This window comes from Urocitellus parryii, chromosome 7, assembly GCF_045843805.1.
Source record: "Urocitellus parryii isolate mUroPar1 chromosome 7, mUroPar1.hap1, whole genome shotgun sequence".
Taxonomy (NCBI): domain Eukaryota; kingdom Metazoa; phylum Chordata; class Mammalia; order Rodentia; family Sciuridae; genus Urocitellus; species Urocitellus parryii.
The window spans coordinates 63,110,552-63,136,005 of NC_135537.1; the positions used below are offsets into that span (position 1 = coordinate 63,110,552).

A 25,454-nucleotide genomic window follows, 5' to 3' on the forward strand; every position below is an offset into this window, starting at 1 on the left:
GCTACTATATCCAAGCAAGATTGAAATCTCCTGGTTAGATAATAGCACATGTTTAAAAACTTTTAAGTTTTACATGACTTGATTTGTATGATTCAGACTAGTAGTAAAACCAATAAATGAATAAATCTGATGCTAGTTCAATAAAAGTATAATGTACCAATAAGGCAGATAATAGTCCTGCTCTGTCAGACCTGATTGCAAGTCAGTTATGGAAAACCTCATTTTGGAGACTTCTATAAACTCGAGTCTGTGCTTAGGAAACCGAGGATATTATGACACTTCTACCAAATATAATGTTTTGTTCTGTTTTTGTGGTTCTAGGGATTGGATCCAGGGGTACTCTACCATTTAGCTACCTCTCCAGACTTTTTTTTTTAATCATTAATTTTGTCACAGGGTCTTGCTAAGTTGTTCAGATTGGCCTCAAACTTGTGACCCTCTTGCATCCTGCCTCACACTCACAGATAGCTGGGATTGCAGGCATGTACTGCCATACCTGGTTCAACCGTGACATTTTAGGAACATAAGAATCACTGAAACACTTTAAGAGAGAATTATAATGACTTTTAATATTGGGTGACTGTCATAGAAGAGGACTTAGACTTCTTGGCTTTTCTTGAGCAGAACCAAGACCATTAGTAGGAGAGAAATGGATATGGGCTCTATATGAAATGGCAAGAGTTTGTTAATTGGTAAGTTGGTTTCTACTGGAGCTGTTCAGGCAAGGGTTTGGCAGTCATGCACAAATGGCAGAAAGTTGAGGTTGGCTTTTTTTTTTTCCTTTTAAAAGTAATTTAAGATACTTTGGTAGGTAGCAGTCCTTGTGTTAGAGTTATTGAAATGAACAAGACTATCTTACCTTAAAGGGGAGACCAATTTGCTACAGTAATTACAAACAAATGTAATGGGCATATGTGCAAAGTACTTACGGGAACATGGAGAGGATTTTTTTTCTAACTGGAGTGAATGACTCATAACAGACTTAGATTTTCAGTAAAAACACTGAGAGAGCACCTTTTGTATGCTGAATACTATTGTGTGGCATGGATGTATGTGTGTTCTCAAAGTAATCCTAATAGTTGTTAAATCCAATTTAAAAATGAAACATTGAGACTTGCTGTACCTTGTTTTATAATTCCCCACCTAATAGTCCTGTAGAATTAGTTTGTGTTCTTGCCTCTCTGTGTATTAGTTATGTGAGAAATGGACTGAGCTCTTCACAGTTATTTTATTACCAGGAATGTTACACAAAGTTGGTGGTACTTTTGTCAGAGTATAAGAAAGTTAGGGGGACATGGATGTAAAACTAAAGAAATCTTGGGACAGTACTGTGAAGAGTATTGTGTGACATAGGTTAAGGGGTTGATTTTGTCCTCCAGACAACTTCAAAGAGGAGTCTTATTCACCATTTTTTAATTGGGGTACTTTTATACCTTTTACTAAGACTTTGTACAGCAATTAATGAGCCTCTTTTGCCATTTAAACTTCTCCCCCTACCCTTCCTCCTCCACCTTTTCTCTTTTCCTTTCTGGCTTTTAGTTTCTTTTGTTGATAAATTTCCAGGCAAAATTAAGAAGTCATGTTGGATTTAAGTGTGAATATGTGAATTTTCAGCCCTCATTTTATTAAAAAGTAACTATGTTTTTGAGTAAAAAAGGGAAATTAAAATATACTTGATAGTGCATTAGTTTACTTTTGGACTTCCTTGTAATTTTCTTAGCAGACCAGTAATTAATAATATAACCATTTTGGGTCATATAGAAGTGTTGCTGGCTATTTAAATGACAGAGGTGGTTGGATGAGGTCAACAAAATTATTGTTTGCATAGTGTTGGTGTTAAAATAGGGGGTTTTGTTTTATTTTTTGAGATATTGGGGGTTGAACCTAGAGGTGCTTTACTACCAAGCTGCATCCCCTGCCTTTTTTATATTTTGTTTTGAGACAGGTCTTGCTTAGTTGTTGAAGTTGACCTTGAATTTGTGATCCTCCTGCCTCGGCCTCCCAAGTACAAAAATAGGTCTTTGAAAAACTTACATCTTTCAAAGGTCCCTCTTTGTACTTTACATATGTAAGCACAGTAAACAGTAGTTTATGTATCCTTCCAGAAACTTTCTATGCATCTATAAGCCTGAGAGAGTATTATGGGTACAGACATGCATGCTTCTGTCTGTCTAACTCAGTCCCACCAATAGATACAATTAGTACCTTTTCACACCTTTATTTTTTTCACTTTAGGATAAGTCTTGGGTATCCTTCCATATCACCACATATAAATCTAACTAATAGCTGAATTGTAATTAATTTAATCTGTTCCTCACTCTGTTAGTCTGGATCTGTGGTAGCCAAAAATAGAAACCAATTCTGGTTAACTTAAACAGAAGATTTTTTTTTTTTTTTGAAGATTGACTGGTTTACAAAATTGGTAGAAAGGCAATAGAATTAAACTTGAAAATGGGCAAAACCAAGGAAGACAAGACATAGTCACATTCCTAGTGTCGTTATATCCTGCTTAAGATGATGCTTGGTGTATCCTGCTGAACTCTATTGGACTCTCTCTACTATAGCCACCATGAATTATCTCATGATTGACTGATATTGCAACATTCCCTCCTCAAGATTCCAAGTTCTGAACAGGAGTATCTGATTGGCTTAAGTTAAATGTCTCTGCCCTAGCTGCCAGGGAACTCAAAGAAAAGTACTTGGGTGCTAGATTGCCAGAAACAACAAATGTCCACCTACAACTGTTGAAGAATATTGTTATAAAGGGTACTATGAGCATTCTTCTATATTTGTGTGAAGAGTCAAATTTCCAGTTGGTATTTACATTTCCTTTTGATAGACACTGCCAGATAACCTTCCATTAAGAATATAGATTTAAGGGGCTGGGGTTGTGGCTTAGAGGTAGAACGCCTGCCTACCATGCGTGAGGCACTAGGTTCGATCCTCAACACCACATAAAAATAAAATGAAGATATTGTGTCCACCTATAACTAAAATATAAATATTAAAAAAAGAATATAGATTTAAGAAGAATTTTAATTTTAGCTTGGCATGTACTTAAATTCAACAGTCTAACCTCAGCATTGATTATGTGTATAACTGATGAATTACTCTGTTAATTTAGCAGTTTCATTTTATAGTTTCATTGTTATTGTTAACATCATTCCTTTGACTTTTATTAATCTGTCAATTGCATAAAATAGTTCTTATTGCTTACAGCCTTTAATACAGACTAATCATATCATAACATACAACTTAAAGATCATGTATAATAGATTTATCACATAATAATTTATTTTATACTTTTAAATCTAAATTCCTTCATTCCTTAGCATCATGAAAAAGTACTCTCTACAAACTACTACAGTGAAATGTATTTCTAGGATGCTATAGTTCTTACAGTCTTTGTCTCTGAAAGGTTTGGAAAAGTGATGAAATTAAAATATGCTAAGATACCTGACTTATTTAGATGACCTAACCAGAACATTATTATTTGGGATAAAGTCAGCATCATGGAAATATTCTTTTTATAAACCTTCCTTCATTAAATTTTTGCCCTGTAATTTCTCTTTGAATATTCCTTTTTTTCCTTTTAGTATTGCTACTGTCACCTGGAAAGTGAGCTGTGACTTTTTTTTAATATTAGAAATATTGATTGCAAATAGTAATATGTATTTTAGAAATAACAAATTTAGTTATAATCCACTAAATTGATTTCATGACTTAACTGGTTATGTTTACTATTTTAAAAACATGCTGGAGGACCTCAGTGATCCCAACAAACTGACATTCTCAGATTTTGAGAGAGGTCCAGTGGTATAGCGGGAAAATATGATTTAAAATATGATTTAAAAGGTCGAGTCTGAATTTTAACTCTACCTTTTTTTATTTATATTAAATTGTCAACAAATTGTTCAATTAGCTTTTTTTCTTTGATGCTTGTCTTTGTAAACATTAATGAAAAGAGAATAGAAATACCTTAGATTTCTCACAGTGGATTTATTTTACCATATATATATCATGGATGAGATTTTTCATTGAATATGAATTCGATTATTGCCAGATTTGTTTTCTGTAAGCCACAGAATAAGGTATATTTTACATTGCAACCCAGAGTTCAGATATGTGTACAAAGTTAAATATGTATATTTATACTATAAATAAATATAAGTATATATTTATATTTCTAAATAGTACTTCTAACCTTGTGGGGTAAAGTCAAATACTTGCATTTTGTCATAATCCTTTTTAAGTACTAGTTATAATCTACTAAATTGATTTCATGACTTAACTGGTTACCCTGCATGTTTTAAAAACATGCTGAAGGACCTCACTGATTCCAACAAACTGACATTCTCAGATTTTGAGAGGTAGATGTAGTTCAGTTTCTTTGTCCTGATTCTACTATTAAAAATAGTGGGAGACAGCCCCATGAGTTGGGAGGAACAAAAAGAACAGGGATGCTATTTTGGCCATATTTTGTTATCTTACTTTCTCTTAGCTTCAATACTCTAGCAGTTACTCTCTGAGAAAATTAGTAAATGATCCTTTTTATTTTCTAATTGTTAAAGATTTACATTATTAAACTTTGTGTTTATACAAATATTGCACTTAAAGATAAACCAGGTCTTCCAACAACTCTACTTCAACTTAACAAACTAAAATTGACTTTTCTTTTTTTTTTTTTTTTAATTGGTCGTTCATAACATTACATAGTTCTTAATACATCATATTACACGGTTTGATTCAAGTGAATTATGAACTCCCGCTTTTACCCCGTATACAGATTGCTGTGTCACATAAGTTACCCTTCCATTGATTGACATATTGCCTTTCTAGTGTCTGATGTATTCTGCTGTCTGTCCTATTCTCTACTATCCCCCCTCCCCTCCCCTCCCCTCCCCTCTCCTTTTCTCTCTCTACCCCTTCTACTGTAAATCATTTCTTCCATTTGTATTATCTTGTCTTACCCCTCCTTTCCTCTTATATGACATTTTGTATAACCCTGAGGATCGCCTTCCATTTCCATGCAATTTCTCTTCTCACTCCCTTTCCCTCCCACCTCTCATCCCTGTTTAATGTAAATCTTCTTCTCAAGCTCTTCGTCCCTACCCTGTCCTTGTTTACTCCCCTTATATCAAAGGAGTCATTTGGTATTTGTTTTTTAAAGATTGACTAGCTTCACTTAGCATAATCTGCTCTAATGCCATCCATTTCCCTCCAAATTCTATGATTTTGTCATTTTTTAATGCAGAATAATACTCCATAGTATATAAATGCCACATTTTTTTTTATCCATTCATCTATTGAAGGGCATCTAGGCTGGTTCCACAGTCTTGCTATCGTGAATTGAGCTGCTATGAACATCGATGTAGCAGTGTCCCTGTAGCATGCTCTTGTTAGGGCTTTAGGGAATAGACCGAGAAGGGGAATAGCTGGGTCAAATGGTGGTTCCATTCCCAGCTTTCCGAGAAATCTCCATACTGCTTTCCAAATTGGCTGCACCAATTTGCAGTCCCACCAGCAATGAACAAGAGTGCCCTTTTCCCCGCATCCTCTCCAGCACTTATTGTTGTTTGACTTCCTAATGGCTGCCAGTCTTACTGGAGTGAGATGGTATCTTAGGGTAGTTTTGATTTGCATTTCTCTGACTGCTAGCGATGGTGAGCATTTTTTCATGTACTTATTGATTGATTGTATGTCCTCCTCTGAGAAGTGTCTGTTCAGGTCCTTGGCCCATTTATTGATTAGGTTATTTGTTATCTTATTGTCTAATTTTTTGAGTTCTTTGTATATTCTGGTTATTAGGGCTCTATCTGAAGTGTGTGGAGTAAAGATTTGTTCCCAGGATGTAGGCTCCCTGTTTATCTCTCTTATTGTTTCTTTTGCTGAGAAAAAACTTTTTAGTTTGAGTAAGTCCCATTTGTTGATTCTATTTGTTAACTCTAGCGCTATGGGTGTCCTATTGAGGAATTTGGAGCCCGATCCCACAGCGTGTAGATCATAACCAACTTTTTCTTCTATCAGATGCCATGTCTCTGATTTAATATCAAGGTCCTTGATCCATTTTGAGTTAACTTTTGTGCACGGCGAGAGATAGGGATTCAGATTCATTTTGGTGCAAATGGATTTCCAGTTTTCCCAGCACCATTTGTTGAAGATGCTATCCTTCCTCCATTGCATGCTTTTAGTCCCTTTATCAAATATAAGATAGTTGTAGTTTTGTGGATTGGTTACTGTGTCCTCTATTCTGTACCATTGGTCCACCCGCCTGTTTTGGTACCAGTACCATGCTGTTTTTGTTACTATTGCTCTGTAGTATAGTTTGAAGTCTGGTATCGCTATACTGCCTGATTCACACTTCCTGCTTAGTATTGTTTTTGCTATTCTGGGTCTTTTATTATTCCATATGAATTTCATGATTCTTTTATCGATTTCTACAAGAAATGCTGTTGGGATTTTGATTGGCATTGCATTGAACTTATAGAGAACTTTTGGTAATATCGCCATTTTGATGATGTTAGTTCTGCCTATCCATGAGCAGGGTATATTTTTCCATCTTCTAAGGTCTTCTTCTATGTCTTTCTTTAGGGTTCTGTAATTTTCATTGTATAAATCTTTCACCTCTTTTGTTAGGTTGATTCCCAAGTATTTTATTTTTTGGGGGGATATTATGAATGGAGTAGTTGTCCTCATTTCTGTTTCAGAGGATTTGTCGCTGATATACAGGAATGCCTTTGATTTATGCGTGTTGATCTTATATCCTGCCACTTTGCTGAATTCATTTATTAGCTCTAATAGCTTCTTTGTAGATCCTTTTGGGTCTGCTAGGTATAGAATCATATCATCTGCAAAAAGTGATAATTTAAGTTCTTCTTTTCCTATTTTTATGCCTTTAATTTCTTTCGTCTGCCTAATTGCTCTGGCCAGTGTTTCGAGGACTATGTTGAACAGAAGTGGTGAGAGAGGGCATCCCTGTCTTGTACCAGATCTTAGAGGGAATGCCTTCAATTTTTCTCCATTCAGAATGATGCTGGCCTGTGGCTTATCATAGATTGCTTTTACAATGTTGAGGTATGATCCAGTTATCCCTAATTTTTCTAGAGTTTTGAACATAAAGGGATGCTGTACTTTGTCGAATGCTTTTTCTGCATCTATCGAGATGATCATATGGTTCTTATTTTTAAGTCTATTGATGTGGTGGATAACATTTATTGATTTCCGTATATTGAACCAACCTTGCATACCAGGGATGAATCCTACTTGATCATGGTGTATAATTTTTTTGATATGTATTTGAATCCGATTCGCCAGAATTTTATTGAGGATTTTTGCATCAAGGTTCATTAGAGATATTGGTCTGTAGTTTTCTTTCTTTGAAGTGTCTTTGTCTGGTTTCGGAATCAGGGTGATGTTGGCCTCGTAGAATGAATTTGGAAGTTCTCCCTCTTTTTCTATTTCCTGAAATAGCTTGAAAAGTATTGGTGTTAGTTCCTCTTTAAAGGTTTTGTAAAACTCTTCTGTATACCCGTCCGGTCCTGGGCTTTTCTTAGTTGGTAATCTTTTGATGGTTTCTTCTATTTCCTCTATTGTTATTGGTCTGTTTAGGTTGTCTATATCCTCCTGGCTCAATCTGGGCAGATCATAAGACTTAAGGAATTTTTTATCTATGCCTTCACTATCTTCTATTTTATTGGAGTATAAGGATTCAAAATAATTTCTGATTATCTTCTGTATTTCTGAAGAATCTGTTGTGATATTGCCTTTTTCATCTCGTATGCTAGTAATTTGGGTTCTCTCTCTTCTTCTCTTCGTTAGCATGGCTAAGGGTCTGTCAATTTTATTTATTTTTTCAAAGAACCAACTTTTAGTTTTGTCAATTTTTTCAATTGTTTCTTTTGTTTCAATTTCATTAATTTCAGCTCTGATTTTAATTATTTCTTGCCTTCTACTTCTTTTGCTGTTGTTTTGCTCTTCTTTTTCTAGGATTTTGAGATGAAGTATGAGATCATTTATTTGTTGGTTTTTTCTTTTTTTGAGGAATGAACTCCAAGCAATGAATTTTCCTCTTAGAACTGCTTTCAATGTGTCCCATAGGTTCCGATATGTTGTGTCTGTGTTTTCATTTAACTCTAGGAAGTTTTTAATTTCCTCCTTGGTGTCTTCTAAAACCCATTGATCATTCAGCAACCTATTGTTCATTCTCCAAGTGATGCTTGATTTTTCCTTCCTACTTTTATCATTGAATTTCAGTTTCATTCCATTGTGATCAAATAAGATGCATGGTGTTATCTCTACGCCTTTATATTGTCTAAGAGTTGCCCTGTGACATAATATATGGTCTATTTTTGAGAAGAAAAATAAAGATATTTTTTAAAAATATCTTTATTAGTTGTTGATGGATCTTTATTTATTTATTTATATGTGGTGCTGAGAATCGAACTCAGTGCCTCACACATGCCAGGCAAGAGCTCTACCACTGAGCCACAACCCCAGCCACTAAAATTGACTTTTCTTATTGATAGATGTATTAATTATACCAGATTTAACAGTCAGAGTCAAACTAGAAAACAGAAACTACCCAGAATTTTGAACATGCAAGTTTAATATAAAGAATCTATTAAGCAAGGGATTAGAGTAATGGGTAGAATTGGCTAAAGGTTGGCGAGAACTCCAAAGAATATAGTAATAACAGATGGTGGAGGGACTGGCTACTATCTCTGAGACTAGGCATAGCATGGAAGAAAGGAATCCAGGCATCCAGACTTCATTGAGGGGGCATGGCTGTGTCCACTAGATGGCACAGAAGTTTACTGAGGGACTGAGATGGACTCGGATGAGCTTCCACCTGCATTCTAGGGGAAATGGTGCTGTGCCTGGAAACTCCAGCAGAGGTAGCTGAGGGAGTGATGGGGACATTTGGCCATAGAGAGGTGTCAAGTGCTGCTGCCTTCTGCGGGATCTCAATTGTGCCTCCTTCAAGGGATGTTCCAATCTCACTAGCAAGACAGAGTGGATTTGGATCTCTGAAGCAGTCAATTGAGAAATGGCACACTGATATACTTACGAGAACTAACCTCGTCAAATGAAAATTACACTTAAAGGACAGATGATATCAGAGATGCAATTCTAATTTAGCACAGTCATATTTTCTTTCTATAGCATATTATTCAACCTGAAAGATCTACTATTGAATCTAATGTTTTTTGAGAAGTTGATTTTTTTTTTTTTAATGTAGACTAGAGCTGGGTGTGGTGGCACATGCCTGTTATCGCAGTGGCTTAGGAGACTGAGGCAGGAGGATCATAAGTTCAAAGTGATCCTCTGCAACTAAATGAGCCCCTAAGCAACTTAGTGAGACCCTAACTCAAAATAAAAATGGGATGGGGATGTGGCTTAATGGTTGAGTGCCCTTGTGTTCAGTCCTGGTACACGTACCCATATATATATACATATACTAGAATTGTTATATAGAAAAGGAAAGTCTAGATTTTGTGGTATCTTTGGTGAACATGAGCTACATTACTTTAATATTCACTGAATATTTGCTTTCTAAGCCAGTCATCTTTACAAAGTAGTTTTTTAACTATGGAAAAAATGAAATGTCACTATTGCTAAGGAAGGAAGCTAGGTCTATAAACTGACAATAAAAGTATATGTGTAAGTGCTTAATGAAGTATGAATAGAGTGATATGACTTTAATAGATAAAGTGTTAGTCTACATTCAAAAAAATGCAGACTTGTTATCACTTTATTCTTTTTATGCTCGCTCTCATTTCTCACAATAGTTGACAAATAAGGTAGGTGATTTGTTTACCATTCTACACACAAATGGGGCCTAGAGAGCTGAAACAGCTTTTTCTGTCAATGGTCATACACGTGATTCAAATCTATCCATTAAATATTTGTCATCTCTTAAGTTGTGTGGTATACTTTGAAGTCAGAAGGTAAAACCAAATGTAAAACACAGACTAGATACTCTGGTGAAGGAGTTTTGGGGAAGTTAAGATATGTCCTTATCCTTAAGGATTAAAATCTGACAGTGCTGATAGAATATGAAAAGGGTTCTAAGTGAGGAACTGGAGAAAAAAACCAAAACCTTGCCATTTCATGTGGTTGGGAATGCCTTTCCTCCTTAGAAAGCTATAGAGTAAGATGGCATTTGAGTTAGTTCTTGGAAAATGGATAGGATATGGGAATGTGGCTCAATGGTAGAGTGTGCAACAAGCTCAAGACACTAGGTTTGATCCTTAACACCAAAAATCAAAAACAAAAGTAAAAAATGAGACAGAGAAGAGAAAAACAGAGAGTAAACAAGTACAGATGGTTAAAAAATAAAATAGGAAAAAAACAGACACTGGTCAGAGAGTTATTGGAAATAAGGCTGGAAAGATGAATCCACTAAACATGTTGTAGGTATATGTTGTTATAGGTTAAGGTAGAGTTTGAATTTCATTCTTTAGATGGTATAATGCATTGACTAGAATTATGTTTAATGATTGGCATACTTTCTGAGTAATGTATCACTAGGCAATGTTATGTGGACATTGTAAAGTACTTCACAAACCTAAATGGTACAGCCAGGTGCTCCTAGGGTGCAAACCTGTAGGAAGTTCTAACACAATGCTAAGCATTTTATGTCACTAAACATATCTAACCAGAAAAAGTGCAGTAAAAGTATGATATAAGAAAATAAATGGTACTTGTAGGACTGGGTGTGGTCTAGGTTAAGTGGTGAGTAAATGTAAAAGCCTAGGACATTACATTATTGTACACTTTATAAACACTCTACATTTTGTCTATCAATCTACAAATATAGATTTGTTAAAAAAATCTTCAATGATATATTAATCTCAGCTTACTGTTTTACTTTATAAACTTTAATTTTTTAAACCTTTGAACTTTTTTGGTAATAACACTTGTCTTAAAACACCAAAACATTGTATAGCTGTGTAGAAAATATTTTTCCTCAAAATGAATCTGAATCCCTATCTCTCGCCTTGCACAAAAGTTAACTCAAAATGGATCAAAGAGCTTGATATTAAATCAGAGACACGGCATCTGATAGAAGAAAAAGTTGGTTATGATCTACATACTGTGGGAGCAGGCTCCAAATTCCTCAATAGGACACCCATAGCGCAAGAGTTAACAACTAGAATCAACAAATGGGACTTACTCAAACTAAAAAGTTTTTTCTCAGCAAAAGAAACAATAAGAGAGATAAACAGGGAGCCTACATCCTGGGAACAAATCTTTACTCCACACACTTCAGATAGAGCCCTAATAACCAGAATATATAAAGAACTAAAAAAATTAGACAATAAGACAACAAGTAACCCAATCAATAAATGGGCAAAGGACCTGAACAGACACTTCTCAGAAGAGGACATACAATCAATCAATAAGTACATGAAAAAATGCTCACCATCGCTAGCAGTCAGAGAAATGCAAATCAAAACTACCCTAAGATACCATCTCACTCCAGTAAGATTGGCAGCCATTAGGAAGTCAAACAACAATAAGTGCTGGAGAGGATGTGGGGAAAAGGGCACTCTTGTTCATTGCTGGTGGGACTGCAAATTGGTGCAGCCAATTTGGAAAGCAGTATGGAGATTTCTTGGAAAGCTGGGAATGGAACCACCATTTGACCCAGCTATTCCCCTTCTCGGTCTATTCCCTAAAGACCTAATAAGAGCATGCTACAGGGACACTGCTACATCGATGTTCATAGCAGCACAATTCACGATAGCAAGATTGTGGAATCAGCCTAGATGCCCTTCAATAGATGAATGGATTAAAAAAATGTGGCATTTATACACAATGGAGTATTACTCTGCATTTAAAAATGACAAAATCATAGAATTTGGAGGGAAATGGATGGCATTAGAGCAGATTATGCTAAGTGAAGCTAGTCAATCTTTAAAAAACAAATACCAAATGACTCCTCTGATATAAGGGGAGGAAACAAGGACAGGGTAGGGACGAAGAGCTTGAGACGAAGATTTTCATTAACAGGGTTGAGAGGTGGGAGGGAAAGGAAACGAGAAGGGGAATCGCATGGAAATGGAAGGCGATCCTCAGGGTTATACAAAATGACATATAAGAGGAAAGGAGGGGTAAGACAAGATAATTCAAATGGAAGAAGTGATTTACAGTAGAAGGGGTAGAGAGAGAAAAGGGGAGGGGAGGGGAGGGGAGGGGGGATAGTAGAGAATAATACAGACAGCAGAATACATCAGACACTAGAAAGGCAATATGTCAATCAATGGAAGGGTAACTGATGTGATACAGCAATCTGTATACGGGATAAAATTGGGAGTTCATAACTCATTTGAATCAAACTGTGAAATATGATGTATGAGGAACTATGTAATGTTTTGAACGACCAACAATAAAAAAAATAATAAAAAAAATAAATAAAAATAAAAATAAAATATGTAATGCAAAAAAAAAAAAAAAAGAAAATATTTTTCCTTATCCTTACTCCATAAGCTTTCTTCTACATATATAGTTTTAACTTTTTTGTTAAAATATAAGACACATGCATATATATCAGTCTATGCTTTCACATGGTCTGAATTGTTAGTATTTCTATCTTTCACCTCTACCTCTTGTCCCACTGGGAGTTCTTTAGGGGCAATAACAGCTATAGAGCAGTCATATCCTTTGATTAAAAATTACTTCTTCTGAAATTCTTTCTGAAGGGCCTGTGTAAGGCTATTTTACATTAGCTTTTTTAAAAAATAAATAGAACAGTTTTACTCTAAAATAGTGATAAAAAGTGTAGCAAATACATAAACTAGTAACATAACTGTTGAATGTTATGTGCTATACATTGAAGTTTGTTTATACCATCATTATCACAAATCACATTGAGTGATTGATTCATTGCACTGTGCCATTTTTTATGGTAGCTGTGGTGTTATGACAGCTACAGTGTCACAATAGGAATTTTTTTAACTGTTAATTTTATGGGACCATCATCCTATATTCAGTCCGTCACTGATTGACACATAATTATATGGTACATGACTGTATATTCATATTGTAATATAGCAGCAGAGATAGATATTGACAGTAACCCATACTTTCTCATATATTCCTCATCTACAGTCAAATGTAAGATAGATTAGAAAGATGGAGTATAGTTATGATAGTGGTTAAGATGAAAGGTAGTTATGGTAGTGAAAATGAAAACCAGGTTACAGGTAAGAATTGGAATTAACACTGAAGGATGTTATAGAGTGTGCAAAAGAATTAAAGATAAAGGTAAATTGTTTTAATCAGCTTTTTTTGCTGCTGTGACTAAAAGATCTGACCAGAACAATTGTAGAGGAGGAAAAGTTTATTTAGGATCTCACAGATTCAGAGGTCTCGATCTATAGACAGCCATAGAGCACTTCATAAATCTAGATGGTGACAGCTGGCTCTATTCTTCAGGGCTTGAAGTGAGACAGAACATCATGGCAGAGTGTAGCAGAGGAATGCAGCTCACAGAGCCAGAGATACTTGCCAGATACAAAATATATACCCCAAAGGGACTCCCCCAACATTCACCTCCTCTAGCCACACTCTCCCCATCAATTTACTGATTGGGTTAAGGCTCTCATAACCCAGTCATTTCTCCTCTGAACCTTGCATTGTCTCACACATGAGCTTTTGGAGGACACCTCAAATCCAAACCATAATAGTAATTTTTAGATACTTTCTAAAGATTATAAACCTCAAATACAGGCTTTTTCATTTATTTTTTAATAAAATAATGCATACACATCATAATGAAACAGTATGAAAGGACTGAAGATTAGATATGGAGATAAAAGATGACATCATAACAAAGAACAATAAGTCAAGAGAAATACAAAGGTTAAAACTTAGAGGAAATCAACTCCCCAAGTGTAGGCTGCACATGGTAACTTTCTTCCAAAGAGTATTGCATGGGATGGGGGTTGTTCCTTATAGTAGAGAAACTTGATATACTACCTCAGCCAAGTGATGAAGGTAAACTTCAGTGATCAGTCAGTTGATGTCTGTACCCTTGTATGATGTGATAAAATGGCACTCTATTCCTGTGGTCTTCCTTCCAAACACCCACAACCCCATGAATAAAAAAATACAACAAATGCCAGCACAGGATTATGCTACAGAATACAAAGGAGTACTCTTTAAAACTGTCAAGGTCATCAAGGACAAGGAAAGTCTAAGAAACTGCACATGTAAGAGGAACCTAAGGAAACATGACAACCAAATATAATATGGTATCCTGGGTAGGATTTTGAAGATAAAAGCTAAGGAAAAGAAAATTGGAACTTTGAATAATTAAAGGCAAAACAATTCCATAGAGTATAGGAGATGAAACAAGCTATCAGGTCTTCTCTCATGTATTTCCATTGTAGATTCTCAGTAAAGAGTTGCTGAATACATAGTGTTCTTGCAGCTCTGTATAAACCTACTTTTTAGGTCAGTTTTCTCCTTCAGGGAGGCCTGATTATTCATATGTTGGACAGGGTACAGGTCTAGATTTAAATTCCCAGAGTCCTTGCCACACCCAGAGTGAGCAAGTAATCACAGAAAAGTGTCAGTTTTGCTTCTTCTCCAGCTTTGACAGTAAATATTATGTTTTATCACTGAAAGCAGACAATTAGTTATTTTCTATACTCAGCCAGAAAAAATCTTCATATTTACAAATTAGAAGAACACCTAACTCATTTTGTGAAAGGGAGTATATATTATTGGAAGTTTCCTAGTGAATATAGCAGTTGAGTTACATATTAAAGAGGAGTAGCCATTAGCTAAGTGGATAACTCCTCTCTGGATATTGGAGAAAAAACATTAAATATGTGCAAAGGCCCATTGTATAAGAAATATTAGTATAAGGGAACATGGATTTTTCAACTGAGGTTATCTGCTTTACTTTGATCATATCCAGAAAAGTATTTTAATATTGGGGGTACTTTAATACTAAAAGAAAGAGAAATAGTAGATGATATGCATCAGGGAGAGGAGGGTCAGTTTTCCATATCATCTTATTTCCTTTTTTAATTGATTCTGTAGCAGCTCATCCAGCCTTATCAGCATACTTGTTTCTATACTTTCCAGTTCCTAGGGGGAAGAGTCTTAGATTCTTCAAGCTACCTTTTCCTTCACATTGGAAAGTGTCTTGGGAATTTTCTTTATTCCAATCACTAAGTTTAGTTCCTAAAACATAATACACATACATATTCTGGGTTTTGTTTTTTTTTTTTTTTTTTTGCTTTGTACGTGGCAGGAGAGTGGGTACTAAGGTCAAACCCAGGGTCTTGCACATGCCAGACAAGTGTAGTTACATCCCCAGCCCATCACATTCAGTATCTTTTGAATAACTATCTTTTCCCTTCCCTTCCAGCTTTCACTGACAGGTTTCTCAAGTAAATAAAGGCTCCGTATCCCTGTTTCCTTTTCCTTCCATCACTCACTATTTTTTGTATTTGTGTCATGTTACTGATTGTAGAAGGAATTATTATGGACAGAATCAGCAGGACTGGAACACCAACAGTGTAAAAGTTTTTAAGGAGACAGAAGTAAATGTAAGATAACTATTGGTGTATTGGTTTCCTAGGGATATTGAAACAAATTATCACAAATCTAGTGTTAACATTACAATTTGTTCTCTTACTATACTGGAATCCAAAAGTCTGAAATTAGGTCACCAGGGCTTGCTCTCTCTGAAGACTCCAGGGAGAATCCTTTCCAGCTTCCAGTGGTTTCAGAGGTCCTTGTTGGGCAGCATAACCCTAATGTACGTCTCTGTCTTCACATGGCTTTCTTCCATGTCTCCATCTCTTTACTCTGAGGATTCCTGTCGTTGTTAGGCTCCACTTAAATCCAGGATAAGTTTATCCTGAGATCCTTAATTATTTTTGCAAATATTCTTTTTTCAGATAAGATCACATTATGGATTCTGACATATCTCTTCTGGGAGCATATTATTCAACTGACTACAATCAGCCATCAGAGCAGTAGATAGTTAAAATAAATGAAGGCAAGTGCTCATTTAAAAGTGTGAGGATGATATTATGTTCAACCAACAGCATGAAGTCAAATCTGATGTTATTCTTTTTAAAAGGAAAGCAAGGGTTATGGATATTCAATTAATTTTAAAAAATATATACTTAAAAATTTTTGACACTGGGTCAGGTGAGTTTGGTTAGAGATTTTGCTTTTTTTTAGCTCTGTTCAGCTTGAATTCTCACTTTAATATTTATTAAATTTTTAAATTTTCAAACTACTTTCACATTTTATCATTTGAACCTTACATTCTTTGATATAGAAATTCTGTTATCTTTGTCTTAGTTTATAGGTGTGGTAATGGAGCTGAGTTTCTATAACTAATTTTTTTTTTTTTTTTAAAGAGAGAGTGAGAGAGAGAGAGGGACAGAGAGAGAGAGAGAATTTTAACATTTATTTATTTTTTAGTTCTCGGCGGACACAACATCTTCTTTTTTTTTTTTTTTTTTTTTTTTGTATGTGGTGCTGAGGATCGAACCCGGGCCGCACGCATGCTAGGCGAGCGCGCTACCGCTTGAGCCACATCCCCAGCCCTCTATAACTAATTTGACTGAGGTCACAGGTTATGAAATAATCTAAATGGGTTTAAGCCCTGACATAGCAACTATAAAGTCTCTTTGTAGTTATCGTGCTGAGCGTGTTAATTTTCTATTTTCAAAGGTTAGACTTTGTTTTTTCATGTTTCTCTCTTTTAAGTTTAGCACAAAGAAGAATAAATTTGTTTGCAAAATAAACTCTAATATTTAAATCATATTTACCACATCTCTTTATGATCTGTGTTTTAAGTTTTCTCAATTCTTTGGTATGAATTTAAAACTGAGAGTTCTTCAGTGGATTATTGTAAATCCCTGAGATAGGTTGTTCCTTCACAGTATTTTTGTTTGCCTTCCCTCCTCTCTTTTTTTCTTCCTTCCCTCTTTTATCAGGATGAATGGTGTGTAAATTTTTTCTTAAGCAGTTAGCAATTGGCCCTCATACTTTTCACATATTTTACATGAAAGCTGTTTGGCTTCAGTTTGTAGAAATAAGGCCATCACTTTGACTTTTAGGAATCTTGAAATTGATGGAAGTTATTTTAGGACAAGGAAAATAAATTTTATTAGAATACTTAGCATTTACTCCAGTGTTCTTGTGGGGAAGGATTTGTTGCCTAAAAAATCACTGGTGAGCTTACTGCTTAGATCTTTGGATCCCACGAAAGACCTACTAAATCTCTGGAGTGGGCTTTAGGAATCTGGATTTTTAATATGCACTGCATATAATTGTTAGACACTCATTTGATATTTAGGTACTCAGCCAACTCTCTGTGGAAAGACAGCGACTTCGTCCCTGAATAAAAGGAAAAGTAAAGGTGACCTCATGGTAGAAACTTTAACCTCCCACTGTTATTAGCTTATATTAATTAAAGAGAGGAAATGACATCCATGATACCCACACAAGACCTTAAAACTTGTTTTTTACACAACTGGGGTTTTTTATGTAAATTTTTTTATTTGTATATGACAGCAGAATGCATTACAGTTCTTAATACTTTTATAGAACACAATTTTTCATATCTCTGGTGTATACATAGTATATTCACACCAATTCGTGTCTTCATACATGTACTTTGGATAGTAATGATCATCACATTCCACCATCATTAATTACCCCATGCCCCCTCCCTTCCCCTCCAACTCCTCTATCTATCTAGAGTTCGTCTATTCCTCCCATGCTCCTGCTCCCTATCCCATTAAACAAATATTTTATGAATACTTGCAGAAGGGATCATCCTCTTTGGAGGATGAAAAATAAGATACAGATCTTGCCTTCAAGAAGCTTTGTTTATAAATTAGATAAAAACAGGCATTTAGATATCCTTGGTGTCACACAACTGTAATCCCAGCTACTTAGAATGGAAGCCTAAGGCAGGAGGATCACAAGTTTGAGGCCAACCTTAGCCAGGGAATTTGGTGTATTTTGAGTATGGAAAACTTGAGCATATGTATTCTGAGGAAAGGATTTGATAAAGAGGTAAGTAATAAAGATGCAAGAAAATGTTGATAGATTTCACAAACTGGCAGAAAGGGATGAAATCTAGTTTTGAATAGTAAAGGGATACATCTGAAGGATGTAAGGAAAGGATAGATTACCTGGGCATCTAGAGAAAGCTTGGGGTAAAGAAGTAAAAAGTTGAAAAAAAAAGTCCATGTTGGATTTTTCTTTTTCATTTAAATGGAATAATAATACCAGTAAATTTTTAGGTAGTTCTTTCTACGTGTTCTAGGTGCTACATATGTTAACTGATTTAATTCTTAGAACTTTGTGATATAGATATTGTTCTTAATCTCCTTTTAAGAATGATACAGGGGCTGGGATTGTAGCTCAGTGGTAGAGCACTCGCCACCTCCATGTGAGTTACTGGGTTTGATCCTCAGCTCCACATAAATAAATAAAATAAAGGTATTCTGTCCATTTTTACAACTAAATGTATTTTTTTTAAAAAAAAGAATGATACAGTCAGTAAATGGATGGAACTGGAGAATATCATGCTATGTGAAATAAGTCAGTCCCAAAAAACCAAAGGCTGATTGTTCTCTTTGTTCTGTAATCCACAAAAGGGAGAGTTAAGAGAGGGAGAATAGGAGTTCATTGGATTAGACAAAGGAAAATGAAGGGAAGGGAGAGAAGAGAGCAATAGGAAGGACAAAGACTTAAGCCAACATAACTTTTCTATCCCTGTATTTGAATACAGAACCAGGGTAACTCCTCATCATGTACAACTACATGAATAGGATCCTAATTAGAATAAGTTATACTCCATGTATGCATAATATGCCAAAATACATTCTACTATTGTGTATATCTAAAAATAAAAATTAAATTTTTTAAAAAAGAAGAAGAATGATACAACCGATCAGCAGGGTGTATTCCTATAACCCCAGCACCTTAGGAACCTGAGGCAGGAGAATTACAACTTCAAGGTCAGCCTCAGTAACTTAGCAGGACTCCCTCAAAATAAAAAAAAAAAAAGGATCTGGGAATATAGTTCAGTAGTAAAGCCCTCCTGGGTTCAATCCCCAGTACCAAAAAGAAAAAGAAACACAACAAAGGCCTACTAGTTTATCCAGGGTCACCCAGGTAGTGCTTTTTAACCAGTACTGTACTGATGGTTCCATCAGAATCTCTGGAGGGATGAGTCCTGAGCATCAGTTTGAGGTTTTTTCTGGTGAAGACTCAGAACTAGAAAGTGATTTGCAGTTGGAACTACTTCACATGAATTGCTAGGGGAAGGCATCTGTGTTGGTGAAAAGCTAATCGTGGAAATCTGTCTGCAGGGAGAGGTTGTACAAAAGCCTTGAATGTTCTGGGTATAGAATGTGATATGAGCCAACACTCCCATCACATGACAAATTTAGTCTTAATCAGAGATCCAAGCATAAATATTTTTTAAAAGGAAGAAAAAGAAAACTAGGATAGTTGCTTTTTCATTAATTTTTCATTCTGTATAGAAAAATGACTAGCAGAAATGCAAAAATAACCATTTAAAAGAGATTACTAGGGCTGGAGATGAAGCTAAGTGGTTGAGTATTTGTTTAGCATTGGGAGAGGTTGTACAAAAGCCTTGAATGTTCTGGGTATAGAATGTGATATGAGCTAACACTCTCATCACATGCCAAATTTAGTCTTAATCAGAGATCCAAGCATAAATATTTTTTAAAAGGAAGAAAAAGAAAACTAGGATAGTTGCTTTTTCTTTAATTTTTCATTCTGTGTAGAAAAATGACTAGCAGAAATGCAAAAATAACCATTTTTTTTTCTTTTTTCCAAAGAGAGAGTGAGAGAGGAGAGAGAGAGAGAGAGAGAGAATTCCCTCAATATTCATTTTTTAGTTCTTGGCGGACACAACATCCCCACTGGCATGCGGTGCTGAGGATCGAACCCGGGCCGCACGCATGCCAGGCGAGCGCGCCACCGCTTGAGCCACATCCCCAGCCCCCAAAAATAACCATTTAAAAGAGATTACTAGGGCTGGAGATGAAGCTAAGTGGTAGAGTATTTGTTTAGCATATGCAGACCCTACATTCCCAGCATTAGAAAAATGAATGAATGAGCGACAAAAGGAATTCTTTCTGGGAGGTTTTTGTAAAGATTTAAATCCAGACTTTTTCTTCATTTTAAAAAGAAAGAGTTTTAAAATATGTCAGCCTTACCTGAAAACATTTTGTTCTCTTCTTGATTCTTTATGCCTTGCCTTTTTGCTGATTCTTCTTATCCTTTAATTTTTTTATGCTGACAAGTCTTAAATTTTTGTCTGTATCCTGAACACCCTTCCTGAAATGAAGATTCATAGACAGTTGTCTACTCACATTTGCACTTGGGTGTCTAATTGATTATAGCACTGAGAATTAAGATGAGAGAAGGGTATTCATGAAGATATTTCAGAGAGAATCCATGAGATAGATTGGTGAACCCTTTGAGGGAGATAATGAAGAGGAGGAATTAAAATGATTCTGCATTTCCTGTTAGTATGATCCATTAGGACCCAATTCTGGAAATTAGGAAATATGGAAAACTTGCATTTTGTTCTGTTGTCTTTGATAAGTTGAACCTAGGATTGGTTGGGAAGAACCAGTAGGGAAGGATAGTAGGGAAAAGAATGAATTAGGTTTGGGAAGTGTGTGTTTCAAGCCTGAAGGAATTAAAGTGGAAATGTTCTATTGTGAGTTGGAAATGACTGGAATAACATTATGATGGTGGCAGTAGAGCAGAGGTTGTGGCTCAGTGGTAGAGCACTTGCCTAGCATATGTGAGATTCAATTCTCAGCACCCCATATAAACAAATAAATAAAGGCCCATCGACAACTAAAGAAATATTTTTTTAAAAAGATGGTGGCAGTGGAGATGGATTTAATAATTACTGACTAATTTATTAAAGTAGATTGAGGCTTCAGGACTAGATTGTTCCTCTTAGTCTAAAAAGGGTGGGGTAGAGTGAGAGGTGTAAACAAAGGTGAAGTATAGAAAACCCTCAGTATTTAATACAAGATTGCATAAAAGAAGAGAATTAGTTGTTACAGAATAAAGACATTCAAGGAGATAATTATAGCCTGACAAAGCCAGAGGAGCTCATTCTCAAGGAGGCTTTAGATTAATAAATTTCATAGATTTGGTTATGGGTACAAGTAGATCCTATTTATGGGTCAGATGTGTTGAAGACTAAGAAAAAATGCTGGCTATTTGACTTAGCAATTTGGAAGGGCATTGGTGAGTGTGACCATACACCCCTGTTTGTTAACAAGTTTACACAGAAATAATAAATACTGAATAAAGTAAGCTATCTCTGTAACCAACCCTATTAAATAGTTTATAGATTTGTAAATAAGAACACTTGAGAATCACTATAATGACACTGTATAAATATTCTCTATTTTGAAAAATAAATGATTGTCTAAGGAAAGAATATGGAGTCTTGAAAGTGTAGAAACAATGAATAAGCATTTTCTATATTTAACCGGCACTTAGAGTAAAAGTGGACTTATTAGAGTGGTATGTATTTTATTGTAAAGTAGGAAAGGTTTTTCAGGCTCTTCTGTCATTTGAGGTCCCTCCATAAAACCTGTGATTTCTAAGTACAATTTTTTATACCATATGGAAAAATTAAGATTATTTCCTATAGTCATAGGTTTTATGCAAAGAACAAATTCCTTTTGTATACTTGGTAACGGTCTTTTAACTTAGAAAAATTGGTCTTCAATCCTGTACCTGAAGACTATTGAAAAGAGTTAAAAATCAGATAAAATGATGAGTTTGACTTTGGACTTTTTGTTATATAAGAAAGAGAAGACAACTCTCCAAGGTTACATTTTGAAAATTCCAATATCTTTTCAGTTAACTAGAATACTGAAATATTCATAAAACTTAACAATCATAAGTTACAGAAGGTGTCTTTGATTTGTTGCTGGATATTTTGGCAATCCTAATAGTGTTTGACATTAAAAGCAGTCATTGAGCAAAATTATGAAATGCCTTCACTGTGCCATAGGGTAAAGGCAAAAAATGACAAGATATTCTCAGTCCCTTTTCTCATTGAATTCATAATCTAGAAGAAGTTGAACAGTCTAGTTTAAGTGACACTTCTTCAGAAATACCTTCTCGATCTATTTAGTTTAAGTCTTTTTCACTACTCTTCCTAATGTCACCTTATTCTTTCTTTCAAGTTGCAATCATTATAATTATTTCAAATTATAATTCATCTACATATTTGGGCATATATTTGGGTTCATTCTGTGTAATTCCTCCACCTGTGCTAGACTGTTAATTCCATATGTAGGAATTATGTCAGTTTTCTTCACTACTATATCTTCAAGTCCCTAATTCAGTGCATATTAAGCATTCAATAAAGACTTTGAATGATGACTGCCTTTTGTGTTTGGTAGAAGTGCAGGATGCTGTGACAGGCTTAGTCTAGTGTGAGGATGAGGAAATGTTTCTTAAAGAAGATGAAAATAGGGCTGGGGCTGGGGCTGGGGCTCAACAGTAGGGCACTTGCCTGGCATTATGTGAGGCCCTGGGTTAGATTCTCAGCACCGCATATAAATAAATAAAGGTCTATCAAGCTTACTTTAAAAATATTTTTTAAAAAAAGAAAGTAATTAGGAAGAAGATGTGAGTTCAATATCTAATTTTTTAAAGGACAAGTGGGATGAATATAGAAAATTTTACTTTGAATTTGAGAATGTAGAAGTTATTCATAACCTTAATGAAGGTGTAGTGGAATGAAGGAATGCAATTCAGATTACAGTTGGTCATGAAATAAATTAGCAAGAAATCAGAACAAGCACATTTTCTTAGAAAAGTAGTTCTCAAATACTTACTGCTGGCTTGTTTGTTTAGGCATATGATAAACTAATATAAGAAATTGGTGTACTTTAAATATTTTCACTGATGCACACATACACAAAAAAGTAAGTGAAAACTCTACTGAGTAGTACTGTGGTAGAGGCTTCTAGGAGGGGCTAGTTGTCTTCTGGAAGTTCAGCTACCATATCTTTCTTTCATATTGAAATGTTGAATAAGTTAAAAAAGCTGAAAAGGGCCGGGCATGGTGGCCCACGCCTGTAATCCCAGCAGCTCAGGAAGCGGAGACAGGAGGATCAGTTCAAAGCCAGCCTCAAGAAAAGTGAGGCACTAAGCAACTCAGTGAGACCCTATCTCTAAATAAAATAGATAGGGCTAGGGATGTGGCTCAGTGGTTGAATGTCCCTAGGTTCAACCCCTGATACATACACACACACACACACACACCAAAAAAAAATAAAGAAAGAAAAAGGAAAGAAAGAGCAAAAATGGTATTTGAGAAATAATGGCAGATTGTTTACTGCATCCAGAAACCCTTGCTACCACTTTCTATGTGCTTTTGTAAAGTGTTTCTCAATTTCTGTGAATTTTGTCTGTTAACTATTTTTTTAATTTCCAGGTGTTGGTAAATCATGCTTATTGCTACAGTTCACAGACAAGAGGTTTCAGCCGGTGCATGACCTCACTATTGGTAAGTTTTATAAAAGAGATAAGCATTAAAAGTTTAAAATAGTTTTATATGTAAGAGGATCCATTCTATTAGTGATGATTCCAAAAGCAGTGAAAAACTAGATTTCTTTCTTTTTTTATTTTTTTTTTTTTTTTTGGTACCAGGAATTGAACCCAGGAGTATTTAACCACTGAGTGGCATCCCCAGGTCTTTTTATGTTTTATTTAGAGACAAGAGTCTCCTTAAGTTGCTTAGGGCCTGACTAAGTTGCTGAGTTTGGCTTTGAACTTGAGATCCTCCTGCCATGGCCTCCCAAGTTGCTGGGATTACAGACATGTGCCACTGGTCCCAACTGAAACTAGGTTTCTTGTGCAGTTTACTTTCCATCATTTTTTTAGAAATATGAGAAGTAAAAATCAGTATTACCCAATTTTGTACAAACAATGCAGAAGACATTGATATTTAAGATTTCAGTTGTATTTAATAATTAAACAATTGGGGGACAACATAGCATCATGGTAGGAGTAGAAACTGTGAATCCATTTGCTGGATTGCCACTATTTGGTTAAACCTCTTCTGCTCCATTTCTTACTTTGTCTTTCAGAACAGTGAAAAATCATAGCCATACCAATCCCACAAAGTTATTGTGAGCATTAAGTAAATAATAAGTATAAAGCTTTGGAACAGTGCCTGGCTACATGGTGAATACTATAGACTTGCCTATAATTGTTAGCCAAGAGAAACTGCCATCAAGCAATTATGACTAGTAAATGAAATCATTACTAGTAAGAAACAGTAACTATTATCTGTTATTATTTAAAATAGTGATACTATTCATTTTTATTAATATACAATGCTATAAAGGGGGTGAAATCCTCAAAATTTTAGGTTATCATTACCATTTTAGGATTCTTATTTGTTTGAAAGTATATGCTGAAAGCCAAGGAATCTAGCTAACTGACTATTCTACAGCTATAGCCCATTTAACTACTAGGAATTAGTTAAATATGAAGAAAAAGGGTAATTGGGAATCTAGTTACTCGTTAATAACTGATTGCTTAGTGAATCTTCAGTCACTGCTCATTTTCTATGGATTTTAAGTTACCATTTATAGCGTATTAATTTTCATGTCCTACACATTTTCAAAATACCAAAGATAGAACTTATTGATCAGTGTTATGGTTTGGAAATGAGATGTCCCCCAAAAGCTCACGCATGAGACAATGCAAGAAAGTTCAGAGGAGAAGAGTGGGTTGTGAAAGTCTTAATCCAGTCAGCAAATTAATCCTTTGATAGGGATTAACTGAGTGTTAATTGAAGTGGTAGGGTGTGGTTGGAGGAGGTAGGCATTGGGAGTCCTGGCTTTGGAGTATATATTTGTATCTAGGAAGTGGAGAACTCTCTTTCTGCTTCCTAATCAAAATGCGAGCTGCTTCCCTCTGCCTCACTCTTCTGCCATGATGTTCTGCTTCACCTCGAGCCCCAAGGAATGGAGCCCACCTTCTGTGGACTAAGACCTCTGAAACCTTAAGCCCTCAAGTAAATTTTTCCTCCTCTACAGTTGTTCTGACCGGGTCTTCTAGTCACAGCAGTGAAATAGCTGACTAAAATAATCAGATTATTAGATCAGTGAATAGTTTCAACCAAGTCATATGCAGTTGGTAGATACATTGATATTTTTATTAGCAACTCCTGTTAATAAGAATATTATCCATAATCTATATTAAATTTTATATTTTCCAAGTATATACAATGATGATGGGTAAAATAGGTAGTACTATTTAATACTGGCCTTTTGATTTTGTTAGCTTTTATGAGCTTATTTTTGTATAGGATCTATTCTTTGTTCAATAGGTTTTAAACATTGGTAGCTAATTTTAGGAATGCCCCAGTCCTA

At 35.3% G+C, this 25,454-nt stretch overlaps 1 protein-coding gene across 1 annotated transcript in view; it reads left to right on the forward strand.

Annotated features, from left to right (window-relative positions):
• Positions 1–25,454, forward strand: part of Rab2a (RAB2A, member RAS oncogene family) — a 91,866-nt gene that overhangs the window by 12,650 nt on the left and 53,762 nt on the right. The window contains exon 2 of the mRNA XM_026390801.2: positions 23,507–23,578. Within this exon, the coding sequence (XP_026246586.1) occupies positions 23,507–23,578 (72 nt within the window). The remainder of the gene's footprint in view (positions 1–23,506; positions 23,579–25,454) is intronic.